At 54.8% G+C, this 15,479-nt stretch overlaps 1 protein-coding gene across 2 annotated transcripts; it reads left to right on the top strand.

Moving 5' to 3' along the window:
* Positions 1-191: 191 nt before the first annotated feature.
* ARHGAP30 (Rho GTPase activating protein 30) lies at positions 192-15,413 on the top strand. 2 transcript variants are annotated; one of them, XM_032849521.1, is made up of 12 exons: positions 192-637; positions 5,508-5,610; positions 7,575-7,719; positions 8,635-8,717; positions 8,844-8,951; positions 9,510-9,637; positions 10,348-10,519; positions 10,595-10,698; positions 10,777-10,854; positions 11,429-11,824; positions 12,649-12,743; positions 13,007-15,413. In XM_032849521.1, the coding sequence occupies exons 1-12, from the start codon at positions 541-543 to the stop codon at positions 14,633-14,635; spliced, it is 3,138 nt and encodes a 1,045-aa protein (XP_032705412.1). In that variant the 5' UTR covers positions 192-540; the 3' UTR covers positions 14,636-15,413. The 2 variants fall into 2 exon arrangements, with proteins under 2 accessions (XP_032705412.1, XP_032705411.1); XM_032849520.1 differs by having other exon boundaries at positions 12,649-12,914.
* The last annotated feature ends 66 nt before the right edge of the window (positions 15,414-15,479 follow it).

Genomic DNA, 15,479 nt, shown 5'->3' with positions numbered 1-15,479 from the left:
GCCTCTGGGCTTTGCCCCGACCCCCCAAATTCTGGTCTCTAAGGGTGTCAGTCACCTGCCTACGCCCCAGGCGCCACCACCCCACCCCGGGGCTCTGACGTCACGTGGCCTTGACCAATGAGCGAAGTCCCAGTGATGGGTTGAGGATGTGAATGTCAGCTGCCTCCCCCACCCCAGGCCCTGTGGTTGCAAAGATGCTCTAACAGGAAGCGGGTTGGAGGAGCTGCACAGCTTCCTGCTCCCCCAGGGCTGAGCAGGGCCAGAGGGGCGAGTGCCAGCCTGGGCCACGAGACCCAGCTTCTTCAGGGTCCGGGCAGCTTCCTCTTCCACAGCTACTTCCGTGTAGCCGGGGGCCCCAGAGGCAGAGGCAGGAGCCGCTGCCTGTTGCCCAGGCCACCCTCCACCCTCCCCAGGTTGGAGCCCTGCCCCCTGGGGCCGGGCCAAGCCCAGAGGCTGGCTTAGGATCCTATGGGGGACTGGTAGGGCAAAGGTCTTGGGGGGGCAGAAGGGGCTGGGCCAGGGCCCCAGGGGGCTCCAGCCATGAAGTCTCGGCAAAAGGGAAAGAAGAAGGGCGGCTCGAAGGAGAGGGTGTTCGGCTGTGACTTGCAGGACCAGCTGCAGCGTTCGGGCCAGGAGGGTAAGGAGGCGGCTCAGGGTGGCTGCGGAGTGGAGGGCACGGAGCGAGGGGCAGAGGCAGCACCCAGGTGCTCGGGGCAGTGGTGTGGGGTCAGCACCCAGGAGCCTGAGGAGCAGGTGCTGTAGGAAACGTGGCTGAGCGGAGAAGGCCGGGGAGCCCCCTTGTGTAACTACCTGGGGATGGGGAGGCTGGGGGGCGGGGAGAGGATGGAGAGGTGAGAAACAGAAGAGAAGCAGGCAAAAGAGAGGTGACGGCATCACTACAGGGGACAGAGCAGGAGGCTGGGGGGACGACGTGGTCAGCAGAGGAGTGATGGAAAGGCCAATGGAGGATCCTTGGGACTGAATGGAAGGAGCCGGGAGAAGGGCTCTTAGGAGAGTCTGACGGTGGCGCTGGGGAGGACGGGGGTTTCCTGGTCGGAGGAGAGCGTCCAGGAACGTGGTTGCGGGGATCCAGCGCTCAGACCCTCATGCAGCCTTGCTGGGCTGCCAGTGAGGGCGTGGGCTGGGACCTCCCACAGTCTCCATGGCCCTCCCTGGGCACAGGAGGGACAGGTTCAAAGCAGGGGGTGGGGAGAAGCTGCTGAAATGGGGGGGCGCTAGTAGGATAAGAGAGATGCCCTGAGGCTGGTTGGAGGGTAAGGGTACAGGGTGCAAAGGAATGGGTGTGGGGCTGTCTTTGGGGCCTGTCTACTGTTTCCCTGGGTTCCCTAGAGGGGCTCGGAAGCCAGCAGGAGCAGGGGCAGCCCTGGGCTCAGTCTGGCATGGAGCAGCCCCTCATTAATGTAGCTGGATTTGATTTGAAGTTGACCGCAGGGACCCTGGCCGCCCAGTCCAGCTTGTTTTTGGCACTTGGAGCTCCTCCCAGAGCAGGGCACATTCCCCCCCCATCCCACCCCACCCCAATCTGTCATTTCCTCTTTGTCCTCTCTGCTGCTCTGGGCTGTGGCTCCTGTCGGGGAGGGAAGGTGATGGTGGTTCCTAGCTCATTTCCTGCCCTTAGCACCGCCCCCTTGTCCCCAAACACCTCCTTCCCCTTTTCTCCTCCCCCAGAGGCCCCCATCCCCATCGGCCCGGTTAAGGGAAACCCCGGGGCCCCAGAGTAGAAGGTTACACAGCTTCAGCCGTGGAGGCCCTGCTCTGCCTTTCTCTTCCCCTCCTGCAGAGCCGGGCTCATGGACTCCTCTTGAAAACCAGGACTCTTGGCCAAGGGCCACAGGATTCAATGGGGCTGACGTTCTTCGGCTTTCTGCAAACTCTCAGTTCCATCTCGTCATTCCTGTGCTGCACTGCCCTGTGGCCCCGGGCAGCCCAGTGCTGAAATGCAGACCCCCACCCCCACCCCGGATCCAGTATCCCCTCCGGCCTCTGTCTGCATTCCCGGCGGCTGAGGGGCCCGTTCTCTGGAAGGCTTAGACGTCTGGTCCTGGAGAATTCTAGAGGAGGAGAGAAGCCCATCCTGCCCCTCCTCAGAACCTTACCTGAGCTCAAGGGTGTCAGGATGTCCAGCCCCCTATGCAATAGGGACAGCCTCTCCCCATCCCCCTTCCCCGGGCACAGACAGGTGGGAAGTGAGAGGACAGAGCCAGAGCCAGCCCGGCTACGGCTATTCCCTTTAATCCAAGACTCCGCACAGAATCAAGGCCACACTTGTGGAGATCTGTGTTCCTGCTTAATTTATCCTCCCTGATTAGCTTAATTTTCCCCACGCTCATCTGCTTGGTCTCAGCGCCCTCTCCCTGCTTCCGGCCCTAGGAAGGTGGGTCACTTCCTTCTCCAAGCCCTACCTGTCCTGAGTTCTTCCTTTTCCCAAACTCTCTCTCTTGGCTGCCTTGTTCAGGTTTCAGATTCTGCCGGTCTCTAAATTCCGGGCCCTCTTCCCTGGCTGCATTCCCTGATGTCTTGACCCCATCACCTCGGCCCTGTCTTCCTTTCGTCCTCCCGTCTCCTCTCATCCTAGACCCTTTCCTCTGCGGCTCTGATTGCTTAGGTTCTTGAATACCTTCTTTTTCTTTTCTTTTTTTTGTTTAGAGAGGTGGGGGGAGGGGCAGAAGGAGAGGGAGAGGGAGAGAGAGACCATTAAGAGGCTCCACACCCAGCACGGAGCCAGACACCAGGCTCCATCTCAGGACCCTGAGATCAAGACTGGTGCCAAAGACAGGAGATGCTTAGCCTACTGAGCCACACAGGTGCCCCTTTAAGGGTCTTTTCAGGAGATCCAAAATCCACGGAGAAGGGCACGAGGGGGGAAGATCTGGCTTGGTTGCCGTCCTGTGGAGAGAGCCCAGGCTTTAGGTGATACTGGGCTATGCGTCAACAGAGCGACGTGGTGGTCGAAAGAGCTGGGATGCCATTAGGAACCTGAGCGTCAAGCAGCAGCCAAGGGAGGAGGGTCCACCCTGTTTCTGCATTCAGGGTTGGGGACCTGAGGGTAGGGTGAGGCTGGCAAATGGGCCCAGGTCCTGGAAGGAGGGATGAGGAGTGAACTATAGCGCTAGGACTGAGGACAAGAGGAAGGAACAGGGCACAAAATTTAACAAAGCCCTCACTCTTAGGGCTGCACCAATGCCTGGGTGCCTTTTTTCTTTCTTTCTTTCTTTCTTTCTTTCTTTCTTTCTTTCTTTCTTTCTTTCTTTCTTTCTTTCTTTCTTTCTTTCTTCCTTCCTTTCTTTCTTCTTCCTTTCTTTCTTCTTCCTTTCATTTCCTACGTTTCTTTCCCCCTTTCCTTTATTTCCTTCCTTTTTTTCTTCCTTTTCTTTCTTTCCTCTCTTTCTTCCTTTTCTTTCTTTCTTTCTTTTTCCTTCCTTCCTTCCCTTTCTTTCCTTTCTAAGTTTATTTATTTTAGTAATTTTTTTTAAAGATTTTATTTATTTATTTGACAGAGAGAGACACAGCGAGAGAGGGAGCACAACCAGGGGGAGGGGAAGAGGAAGAAGCAGGCTTCCCGTGGAGCAGGGAGTCCAATGTGGGGCTCCATCCCAGGATCCTGGGATCATGACCTGAGCTGAAGGCAGATGCTTAATGACCGAGCCACCCAGGTGCCACTATTTTAGTAATCTTTACCCCCAGTATGGGGCTTGAACTCACAACCCTGAGATGAATGGGCCCGGAATTTAGAGACCCGCAGCTCTTTCTTAAGGATGCTTTCACTCCCAAGGTTGTGTGTGTGCGCAGTTGCCACCTGCACAGCCCTAGAATTGGGTGCCTCCTTAAATTCTCCGCCCTCTTGCCTTTCTTGTCTCACCCAAGTTCCTGGCTCTGGGATGCAAGAGGACAAAGCGTGTGGACACCGGCTCATACAAGGAGGGTTTACAATCATGGTTGATGGGCTCATGGATTACTTCCTTCATTCTCTATTTCCATCTTACTTAATTACTCAATTCCAGCAAGAACTTGAGCTGGAAGTGTGGGGGTTAGCAAGTGCATGGAATTCAGCTCAGTCACAGGGAGGTACACAAAACTGTGGCAAAGTTGTGATCCAAATCCCAAAATTTTATGAAAGGGTAGAGTAAAATGACTGAAGGAATTGGGTTGAAGGAGAAACAAGAGGAGGAGGTAAGATCGGTATCCGGAAATGCATATCACGTGATGCTGCATGGTTTCTGGATACGGCTCTGAGCTTCCTACTGATTCAAGTAAAGAGGTAAACATCGTCAGGAGGAAGACTCAGAAAACCCAGCAGGAAAAAAAAAAAAAAAATAGATGGCTGAGGAGAAACAGCTCTGACACTGGCACATGAGAGGGTTTTCTCTGGTTTTCCCATTCTCACGGATGGGAGGGTTTGACAGAGGCGTGACTGGCTCTCAGACTGGGACAGCAGCAGGGTCTGGTTGGTGTAGGGTTTAAACATACTGCGCTGAGTTTATGCTTCATTCTAGACCCTTGAGGTAAGCAGTGAAGACTGGGGTGAAGCAAGGATTTAAGGCAGGGAAGGCTTCAGAAGGAGAAACATGTGGCCTCGTGAAGATGGGATCTCACCCCTGGGTTAGCGTTTCCTGTGTCTGAGACACCATGTCAGAAAACATGAGACATCAGATTGGTTATTCAGAAAGGGGACCAAAAAAAAAAAAAAAAAAAAAAAAAAGAAGTCACAATTAGATCATGTCCTTAAGGAGCTTACAGTCTAGTAACAGCAGAGGGGGCCCAGGTCGGGAGAGAGAATACAACTTTTTGCGCACTTGCATTTGAATGCTGGCCCTAGCTGGGTGGTACTGGGCACTTGTTACTTCTTTGACTCTCAGTTTTCTTATCTGGAAAATGAGGACTAGAATATCTAAAGCACAGTACTTGGCACACAGGTGTTTCACTCCTGACCTGACCTGTCCCAATTTTGTGTACCTTCCTGTGACAGACCTGACGCCCACATGCTTGCTTCTAAGACAGGGTGCTTCACGATAGTCCCCGTCAGCTCTGCCCCTTTTGGGACAGGACAACGAATGTTCCTTCATCTTATACACAGAGTGTTTAATAAGTGTACTCTCGAGACCTGTCCTGTTACTCCAAGCGCCCTTCCAACCAGACGGCTGCCTCTTGGAAAATTCTGGAAACCAAGTAGTAATTACAGAGCAACAAATTTCAGTTCCATGAAGGTTGAGCTTTCTAATGGGAATGGGCAATCTGGAGAGCCAGGGGGCTTCCCATCCCTTGGGGGCATTTAGGCAGAGGCTCTAGATTCCCTGGGCATAGAGATCTCAGAGAGATGCGCAGGCGAAAGCTGATGTCCTCTAAGAATCCGTCTGACAAGTTTTAATTCATGAGCTCTGCTTCCAGTCTCCTCGAACCCCTTCCCTATGTTTCCGTCTCTCAGGTCCCCTGTGGTGTCTAACCTCCCAGACCTGATTTCTCTCTCTCTGCTCCATCTGTGTCCCCAGTGCCACAGGTGCTGAAGAGCTGTGCTGAGTTTGTGGAGGAGTACGGAGTGGTGGATGGCATCTACCGCCTCTCGGGGGTGTCTTCCAACATCCAGAAGCTCCGGTGAGTCAGGCAATGAGGGGAGAGCTCTATGGGCCAGGAGGCCAGGGAGCCAGAGGGGCGAGGGCAGCGGGTAGAAGGAAACATGGGTGCTGGGTGCTGTCTAAGGGAGGAGCTCCGGACTCCTCAGGAAAGGCTGAAACCATACACCCCATTTCCCCCAAGGCTGGCATGCATGTGTCTACAGACACATATGTCTCCGCTCCCCCGTACAACCACCCAGCTTAAACATTTGGGGTTATAATTCACATACCATAAAACTCACTCTTTAAAAATGGGCAATTCAGTGATTTTTTTTAGTACATTGACAAGGTCACACTGCAATCACCACTATCGAATTCCAGAACATTTCCTCAACCCCAAAAGAAACACCCAAAAGCAGTCACTCCATGTTTCTCCTTTCCCTCAGCCTCTCGAAGCCACTAGTCTGCTTTCTATCTCTATGAATGTGTCTTTTCTGCACGTTTCAGATAAATGGAATTGTATAATTGGAAACTTTTGTGTCTGGCTCTTTCCCTTAGCTTGTTTTTAGGGTTCATGCAGATTGTCTCAGATGTTGGCCTTCATCTCTTTGTGTGACGGAATCATATTTCGTTTGTCCGTCCATCAGTCGATGAATATTTGGATGATTTCCACCTCTTGGCTCTTCTGCGGTAGCGAACGGATGACTTATTTCATATCTTCTTTGGAGAACTTTCTATTCAAACCCCTGGCTCATTTTTTTAAGTTTATTTGCTCACTTACTTATATTTTAAAATATTTTATTTACTTGACAGAGAGAGACACAGCGAGAGAGGGAACACAAGCAGGGGAGGTGGGAGAGGGAGAAGCAGGCTTCCCACTGAGCAAGGAGCCCCATGTGGGGCTCAATCCCAGGACCCCGGGATCATGACCTGAGCCAAAGGCAGATGCTTAATGACTGAGCCACCCCAGTGCCCCACCTGGCTCATTTTTAAATTGGGTTATTTGTTTCCTTTGAGTTGTAAGAATTCTTTATAAATTCTGGATTTTTGTTTTAAAGATTTTATTCATTGGGGCACCTGGATGGCTCAGTGGGTTAAAGCCTCTGCCTTCGGCTCAGGTCATGATCTCAGGGTCCTGGGATCGAGCCTCGAATCGGGCTCTCTGCTCAGCGGGGAGCCGGCTTCCTCCTCTCTCTCTGCCTGCCTCTCTGCCTGCTTGTGACCTCTCTCTCTTAAGTAAATAATACAATCTTTAAAAAAAAATAAAAAACACTTAAAAAAAAGATTTTATTCATTTATGAGAGAGAGAGAGAGAGAGAGAGCAAGAGAGAGAGAGCGGAAGCCAGGGGGTGGGGCAGAGGGAGTGGGAGAAGCAGACTCCCACTGAGCAGGGAGCCTGACAAGGGGCTCCGTCCCAGGACCCCTGGATCATGACCTGAGCCAAAGGGCAGATGCTTAATGACTGAGCCACCCAGGTGCCCCTATATATTCTGCATATTAAACACTTATCAAATCTCTGATTTTCTTCCATCCTGTGGGTTGTCTTCGCTTTCTTGGTCGTGTCCTCTGACACACAGGAGTTTGTCATTTGGTGTTCAATGTATCTGCTTTTTCTTTGGCTGCTTGTGCTTTTGGTGTCTTATCTAAGAAACTGTTGCCTCTTCCAAGGTCGTGAAGATTTACACTCAACGTTTCCTTCTGAGAGTGACACGCCTCCATCTTTACTCGTACCCAGAAACACATGTACACTCATCTCTCCGCTTTTCTTGAATCCTACATACCCCAACCTTGCTAAGCAACACCCACAGTTCCATCCCTGACACGTCTCCCTGTTCACACACAGCCCACGTCCCTAGTCGCCCCCACCCCCCCAACAACCCCATGTGCTATCCACCTACACCCACTGCCTCACCTACACACATGCCCCACAGCCTCCTTCCAGGGCCCGTGCACGTGGCCGCTGGGCCAGCCCCCACCACTCCTGACCACGCTCCACCTCCCCAGGCAGGAGTTCGAGGCAGAGCGGAAGCCAGACCTGCGCAAAGATGTTTACCTTCAAGACATTCACTGCGTCTCGTCCCTGTGCAAGGCCTATTTCAGAGAGCTGCCAGACCCCCTGCTCACTTACCGCCTCTACGACAAGTTCGCGGTGAGTTGAGAGGCGAGGAGGGTGGGACCCACGGCGGAGGAGCAACCGCTGGGGAGGCTTTGACCTCCCGAGTGCGTCCAGTGGCAGACAGGGTCCTGTGACGCTCGATGACCAAGACCACATGAGAACGAAGACGTCCCTCCCTGCAAATTCCCTCCATGGCTTGTGGAGGCGGGCAGGGAGGGCTGCTACCTGCGCCCTCCCGTCCCTCTTCCCTTGGCCCTTCCTCCATCGGCCCGCGGATCACACACAGCGCAGGGGTGGGACTCCGGGAAGGAAGACCCCAGGCCGGGACCAGAGGGTCCTTGGCAATCGCCTAGACCTAAGCTTCCTCACGTTTAAGAGAATGAGAGCCGTTCTCAGAGGCCAACCCTTTTTCAGGCCTGCCCCTCCAGGAGCAGACTGTATGTCAAGCCTCTTTTGAGTAAGAAGACATGTGACACAAATGCTCTCTTGAATTCCGTAACATTTTACAAATAAGTTGCATTTTTACCAAACAGAATAGCATTTAGAAATCCAGAACAGCAGCCCACCGCATTCAGCCCGCACAGGCTAGCCTGGGTGGGCGCTTGCCTTCCTGGGCACCTTGGAATAACCCCGTAGCCTGGGAGCACCCACAGGGAGGGGTCGCTACTGAACCGGAGCCTTCTGACGAGGGTGCTGAGGCAGACTGGCAGGAAAGTGCTCGAGGTCACCAAGCTATTGAGTGGCATAGCCAAGACCCAGCTGCAGGCCTTGTGGGCCCCAAATTCTGAGCTCTGTCTGGTATGTCATGTCCTCTGAAGGATCTGGGGTGGGGGATGGGGTGGGGCACAGCACAGCGTTGTTTGCAGGAGTCAGGCTTAGCGCTCCCAGGAGTAGGCAGGGGCAGTGCTGGCTCCATGCCTCATTTCTTGAACCCTTCCTCCCAATCAGGACGCTGTGGGAGTGCAGCTGGAGCCTGAGCGCTTGGTCAAGATCCTAGAAGTGCTTCGAGAACTCCCTGTCCCCAACTATAGGTGCGTGTGGATCCCCGGCTCCCGGAGTCCCAACCATCCCCATACAGACCTTGTCTCATCGGCCTCCATCCCTCCATCCCTCCATCCCTCCATCCGACCCCTGGCCCCAATGCCTCCTTTCTGCAGGACCCTGGAGTTCCTCATGCGACATCTGGTGCACATGGCCTCATTCAGTGCTCAGACCAACATGCACGCCCGCAACCTGGCCATCGTGTGGGCCCCCAACCTGCTGAGGTGGGCACTGCGGGAGAAGCGGGTGGGATCCAGGCTGAGCCCCCAGAGGCGGCTCCAGGAATGGGTGTGGCTGCACGGGTGCACTGGAGAGGGCTGCGGGGGTCTCGCGGAGCCCAGGGAGAAACAGGAGGGCTCCAAAGTACATCGAGTGGGATGGGGTTCACCCACTGGACACAAGGCCTTTGTGTCTTCTTACACTGTATCACTGAGCTCAGGGATTGGAACAGGAAGAGTCCTTGTGGAATGTTTGTTGAGCAAACATCTTACAGTCTCCTGGAGAACTGGCCTGCATATCTCTGTGTGCCAGGCCAACTCTAAGAAGTCCTGAGAGCGATTATGACAGCGCACTCCTGTGTGCAAAAGAAGTAGAGATCAATTCTGAGGGGGGTGTCCGAGAGGAATTCCCGAAGGGAGTGGCACTGAGACTTGAATCATGTAGTTGAAGAGGTGGGGAGGAGGTTACGGGCATGCAGGGGAGAAGGGGTAGGCTATTTTTAGAGAGAATTCGGATGGGGAAGTGTGACGGGACTGCAGGGGAGTAACTCCATATTGCCACAGGTCCAAGGACATAGAGGCCTCGGGCTTCAACGGGACAGCAGCCTTCATGGAGGTGCGTGTGCAGTCCATTGTGGTCGAGTTCATCCTCACACACGTGGACCAGCTCTTCGGGGGCGCCGCTCTCTCTGGTCAGTGTGCCACTCACCACGCCACCACACTCTGTCTGGGGAGTCATGTCAAGGTGACAGAGGGCCTTAGAGGTCACCTAGTTCAGTCTCCGTGTTCTGCACGTGAGAGAGCTGAGTCACAGAGGGATGTTGTTTATGGTCCTGTGGAGAAGATGCTGGGGAGAGGATGGTGTGGTCGGTTCTTGAGCAGCCCCCTCCTGCTGAGCCTGACCGTCTAAGCACCATCTGGGTTCTTGGGGCTACTGACTGATCGTTCCCACCCCTAACCCACAGGGCCAATGTCCTGGGATCTCCTACCCCTTGTCCCTGAGGATTCCCTTTTTTTTTTTTTTTTAATTTATTCGCTTGAGAGAGAGACAGAGACAGAGACAGAGAGAGCACAAGCAGGGGGAGAGGTAGAAGCAGGCTCCCCGCTGAGCAGAGAGCCTGATGTGGGACTCGATCCCAGAACCCGGAGATCGTGACCCAGGCCGAAAGCAGATGCTAAACTGACTGAGCCACCGAGGCGCCCTCCCCTGCCCCCCCCGCAACCCTCCCGCCGAGGATTCCCTCTTGAGGAGCTAGACATGGAGCATCTGCCTCCAAAGGCTTCCGAGAATATCCCCAACCAGCTAGTTAGTTGGTGAGCGGGAGCGGGCCGTGAGGAGCTGGATACCGGAAGCCCTCTCGCACCTCTGTCCTTGCCCGGCCAATTCCTCTTCCTTTCCTAGGTGGGGAGATGGAGAGTGGATGGCGATCACTTCCAGGGGCCCGGGCATCAGGCAGCCCCGATGACCTTATGCCCAGGTCCCTGCCCTGCCACCTGCCTAGCATCCTGCAGGCTGGCGATGGACCCCCACAGATGCGGCCCTACCACACGATCATTGAGCTTGCAGAGCACAAGTAAGGCCCCTTCCTGGGTCCCCATCCTGCACTGACCACCAGGCCCAGCCCTAATGTTCTCTCTATTCCCTCCAGGAGAAAGGGATCTTTGAAGGTCAGGAAGTGGAGATCTATCTTCAATTTGGGTCGCTCTGGCCATGAGACCAAACGTAAACTCCCCCGGGGGGCTGAGGACAGAGGTGAGTCTGGAGACAGGTAGGGGGAGCTCTGCTGAAGGCGTATGAGGCCCCGGTTCTACAGACGTCTGTGTCTTGCAGAGGACAAATCCGATAAGGGGACTCTGCGGCCAGCAAAGAGCATGGACTCACTGAGTGCTGCAGCTGGGGCCAGCGATGGTGAGTCTAGGTGTGCCCTTGCTGTGTGTGTGTGTGTGTGTATACATACGTGCAGGTGTAGGCAGGTGAACACCCGTGTGCAAGCCTGTCTGAGACTGTGTCGGCCAAGGAGTAATAGTATTACGGATGAGCCCACTGCGTGTGCATTCCTGTGCGCTTGTGTGTCTGTGCACGTGGCCATATGTGCTCACTATTTGCAAAAATACATAATGAGCTCCTGTTACGCACCAGCCAGAGTCCCAGATGCTAGGGTTAGTAGTGAGTTTATCATCTGATCAGTGGGTGTGTGCCTCTGAGTGTACAGAGAGGTCCAGGGTGGTGTGTATTTGTGGAGGTGGGGGGCACTGATGGCCAGTGAGTGTATCTTCATGGAGGGAAGGGGGTTCCTGAGTAAGTGTAGGCGCCGAGGTGGCTGTGGAACATTCGCAGGAGTGGCCCAGGGAAGCTCGGCCGGGTGCCTTCCAACTGTCCTGGCTCTCAGGCCTGAGAAAGCAGGGGACATTCTCCAGAGCCTTCCCGAGGTGTCCGGGCGGCTCGCGGCTGAGGTTACTGCTCTCTTCTCTCTCCTCCACAGAGCCAGAGGTGCTGGTGGGACCTGGCAGTCCCCGGCCAAGCCCACTGCTACCGGATAGCTTGGAGAATGATTCTGCAGAGGCAGCAGAAGGTGAACAGGAGCCCGAGGCAGAGGCCCTGGGTGGCACGAATTCTGAGCCAGGCACGCCACGAGCGGGACGGTCAGCAATCCGTGCTGGGGGCTGTAGCCGTGCAGAGCGCTGTGTTGGGGTGCACATCTCAGACCCCTACAACGTCAACCTCCCACTACACATCACCTCCATCCTCAACGTGCCCCCAAATATCATCTCTAACGTCTCCTTGGCCAGACTCACCCGCGGCCTTGAGTGCCCCGCCCTACAGCCCCGGCCAAGCCCTGCCTCTGGCCCTGGGCCTGGCCCTGGCCCTGGCCCCCCAGGTGAGGACTCAGGGATCTCCCAGAACTGTGAGACGGGGCTAGAACCCTAAGCTGAAGCTCTGGTGCCAGGGATCTGTCCTGGGGATGGCAGAGGCCTTGGGCCCCCGGCTTTGGATAGTCACCCTCAGCTGCCTCCCTGGATGCCGGGTTGGAGGGATCCGGTCATATCACCAGGTTCTGTGGTTCATGGAGAGGGGATCTCTGGGATCCTTCAGGTCACTGATATACCGAAGAAGGGGAGTCTGTGTCAGATATATACAGTAGGGATCACTAAGTACAAGGTGAGGATATACAATAGATGATGTTATAATAATAATGGTATTAATACTAACAGCTAACATTTACTGAAGGCTATGTGCTGGGTGCCATGATTAGGACTTTGCAAGCATCAGCTTATTTCATTCTCTCCTAATCTTGTGACACAGTTATTGTTTCTTGCAGTGGGACAGGGGACCTAGGTTAAGCTATTTGTTGTTCATTTCAGTTGGAGGTGGCAGAGCTGGGGTCTTGGACAAATCTGAGTCTTATTTTCCTCATATTTAAAATAAGGATAAACACCCTACATTATAGAGCTGTTTCATGAGGGGGGAAATTAGATAAGGCGTTGTGAAAGGTACAGTGTGGTGCCTGGCACCTGGTAGGAGCTCAACAAGGCAGCTATAAGCCAGGAGTCAGGGATACTGATCTGAGAGGGTCAGCCACATGGAGTACCTAGGCTGGGAGGGTTGGGCCTGAAACGGCAGTAATGTTAGGAAGATCTGCATTGGAAAGGGTCAAGGCTGGTCTTGACCTTTGTGTTCCTGACACTTCCTTTCTTCTAACAGATGAGAAGTTGGAGGCAAGTTCAGCCACAGGTCCCCTGGCTGACAGTGGCCCAGAGGACATGGCCCCTGCCCTGGAGGACTGCCTGTCCCAGGAGGTGCAGGATTCCTTCTCCTTCCTAGAGGACTCAAGCAGCTCAGAGCCTGAGTGGGTGGGGGTGGAGGATGGGGAGGTGGCCCAGGCAGGAACAGCAGGAGCAGCCTTCTCCCCTGGGGAGGACGACCCTGGGATGGGCTACCTGGAGGAGCTCTTGCGAGTTGGGCCTCAGGTAAGGAAGAGCTGTGCTGGGTTTGAGGGTGGTGAGGAAGCCAGAGGGTGGACAGGGCCATCTGGTCCTGAGCTCCAGTGCTATGTCTACAGGTGGAGGAGTTCTCCGTGGAGCCACCCCTAGATGACCTGTCCCTGGATGAGGCGCAGTTTGTCTTGGCCCCCAGCTGCTGTTCCCCGGACTCTGCTGCCCCCAGACCCGAAGGAGAAGAGGAAAGTGGGGAGGAAGTCTTCCTGAGTGCCTATGATGAACTAAGTCCCCTTCTGATGCCCAAACACCCAACCTGGGAGGGTCCAGGAAGTCTGGAGGAAGAGACAGCAGGGTGTGGGAGACAGGGGGCTCCAGGGCAGGCCGAGGGAGAAGATGCATGCTGCAAAGTAGGGGAGGCCAAGGAGGCTGAGCCTGAGAACACATGGGCCATCAGGGAGGAGGCTGAGGGGAGTCCGGAGAGTGAGGTGGAGGATGGAGAGGCAGGTGAGGAAGGAGGGAAGGCTGGGGAAAGCCAAGAGATGATGGTCAGTTTGAGAGAAGAGAGTGGGAAAGAGACAGAGGCCAAGGGAGAGGAGTCTAAAGGCCAGCAGGAGGATGAGAGTATGAAGGAAGCTCAGGATGTGGAGGGAACAGAAGGAGAGCAGGGCAAAGACAAGGAGATGGAAAGAAAGACTGAGAGAGAGGAAGAGGCTGAGGAAGGCCAGGAAGGCCAGGTACGAGCCAGAAGCGACCCAGAGTGTGGGGTCCAGGAAAACCAAGTTGCTGAGGAGAGCTGGGAAGTTGTACACAAACAAGAGGCAGAAGAAGCCAGAGAGGATGAGGTTAAAGGGCAGGAGGGGCCGGAGGACCAAGAGGCAAGAGAAGACCGAGGAGACGGAGAAGATGGCAGAAGCCCAGAAGCAGCAGCTGGAGGAGGAGGAGGAGAGGTCAGCATGGACAGGGAGAGTGGGGATGGAGAGTCTGAGAGAGACCAGAGGGCTGGAGGTGACCATTTAGGAAAGGACTCCCCTCCTGAAGGGTCACACGTAGAGTCCCTGGAGGTTGACAGTGCCAAAGGGGGCAATTCCCAGTCCTCTGAGGCAACCCCACAGCCACCCCAGCTTGAGGAGATGGAGCCTGAGGGGCAGCCCAGTCCAGAGGGCTGCAATCTGTGCCCCTGTCCTCTTGGCTCACCTAGCGGTGTGGGCATGCGCCTGGCTTCCTCCCTGGTTCAGGTCCAACAGGTCCGCTCTGTGCCCGTGGTGCCCCCCAAACCACAATTTGCCAAGATGCCTAGTGCAATGTGTAGCAAGATCCATGTGGCGCCTGCAAACCCATGCCCAAGGCCTGGTCGGCTCGATGGGACTCCTGGGGAAAGGGCTTGGGGGTCCAGAGCCTCCCGTTCCTCTTGGAGGAATGGAGGCAGTCTTTCTTTTGATGCTGCTGTGGCCCTGGCCCGGGACCGCCAGAGGACTGAGGCTCAGGGAGTTCGGCGGACCCAGACCTGTACTGGGGGTGGGGACTATAGCCTCATCCCCAGAACCTCCCCCTGTAGTATGATCCCTGCCTATGCTCCTCGGCCACTTAGCTGCCTGGAGCTCCCACCCGAAGACACAGAAGGATCTGGACACCGTAGTCGGCACAGTCTGCCCCCCAGGGAACACCAGCCCCCTGACCCTCTTCTGTCCCCCCAGCGCCGATCATATGCATTTGAAACACAGGCTACCCCCGGGAGAGGTGAGGAACTGTGAGTAGGACCATAGCACTCGGCAAAGAGGGTAGTAGGTTGTCTCCAATCTCGAGGATCCCAGACTAGCTGTCTCTTCTGCAGCCTGAGCAGCTGTAGTGCCCAACACCATAGGCTTTGACCCTCCAGCTTCTCTTCTTGACTGTGGGAAGCATTGCCTCAGTTGGTTCACCTGAGTATGTCTCAGACACAAAGCACTTATCCCTTAGAATATTCCCAAGAAAGTCACCAAAATCCTGTTACCAGGGACTGGGGCCTTGGTCAAAGGAAACAAAGAGTAGGCGGAATACTTAAGAGGTTTCTCAACATGAAGAACAAAGAGGGAACTCAGCAAAGTGCCTGCCCTCCTCTGAGGCTGTGCACTTCCCTTCATGGAAGCCCAGGGTGGAGGAGGGGAGGAAAGGGCCATGTCAGAGCCTGTCACACATAAACACTTCTGAACTGCCCATCCTGACTCTGCTCTTGGATTCCTCCAGACCCTCCTAGCTCTAGATTAGGAGGACCACATCAAGGAGCTCGTTGAAGGCCTCGGGCCTCAAAAGCCGGACTGGCCCCCTTTCCAGCATCCCTACCGTCTGCCTCCAGTCCCCTTTAGGAAGAGAGGTCTTGTATGGATCTCCCTGGCTTCTCATTTTTCCTTCGGAATAACTTCCTCCTGTTGCGGGGAAGGGGAATGGCATAACTCAGGCCATGGGACTGCTTCTCCAGACAGGCTGGGGCTGCAGATTCTGTTCTAGTTAGAAGCAATGTCTCAGAATAAAAGTTGTACTTTTATATGTAAACAGTGTGGAGTCTCATTATGCTTAATAGAGTCTTAGGTGATAGGGGTCGCATTTTCACGTTTGGCA

Source organism: Lontra canadensis, unplaced genomic scaffold, assembly GCF_010015895.1.
Source record: "Lontra canadensis isolate GAN:19392208 unplaced genomic scaffold, GSC_riverotter_1.0 scaffold230, whole genome shotgun sequence".
Classification (NCBI taxonomy): domain Eukaryota; kingdom Metazoa; phylum Chordata; class Mammalia; order Carnivora; family Mustelidae; genus Lontra; species Lontra canadensis.
Note: the sequence above shows the minus strand (reverse complement) of the source record. Positions and strands in the feature narration are given on the sequence as shown.

Coding starts and splice junctions, on each gene's coding strand:
- ARHGAP30 (XM_032849520.1), top strand. CDS start 541: ATGAAGTCTCGGCAAAAGGGAAAGAAGAAGGGCGGCTCGAAGGAGAGG. Junction 8,718..8,843: donor CTCCCTGTCCCCAACTATAG/GTGCGTGTGGAT, acceptor TCCTTTCTGCAG/GACCCTGGAGTTCCTCATGC. Junction 9,638..10,347: donor CGGGGGCGCCGCTCTCTCTG/GTCAGTGTGCCA, acceptor TTCCTTTCCTAG/GTGGGGAGATGGAGAGTGGA.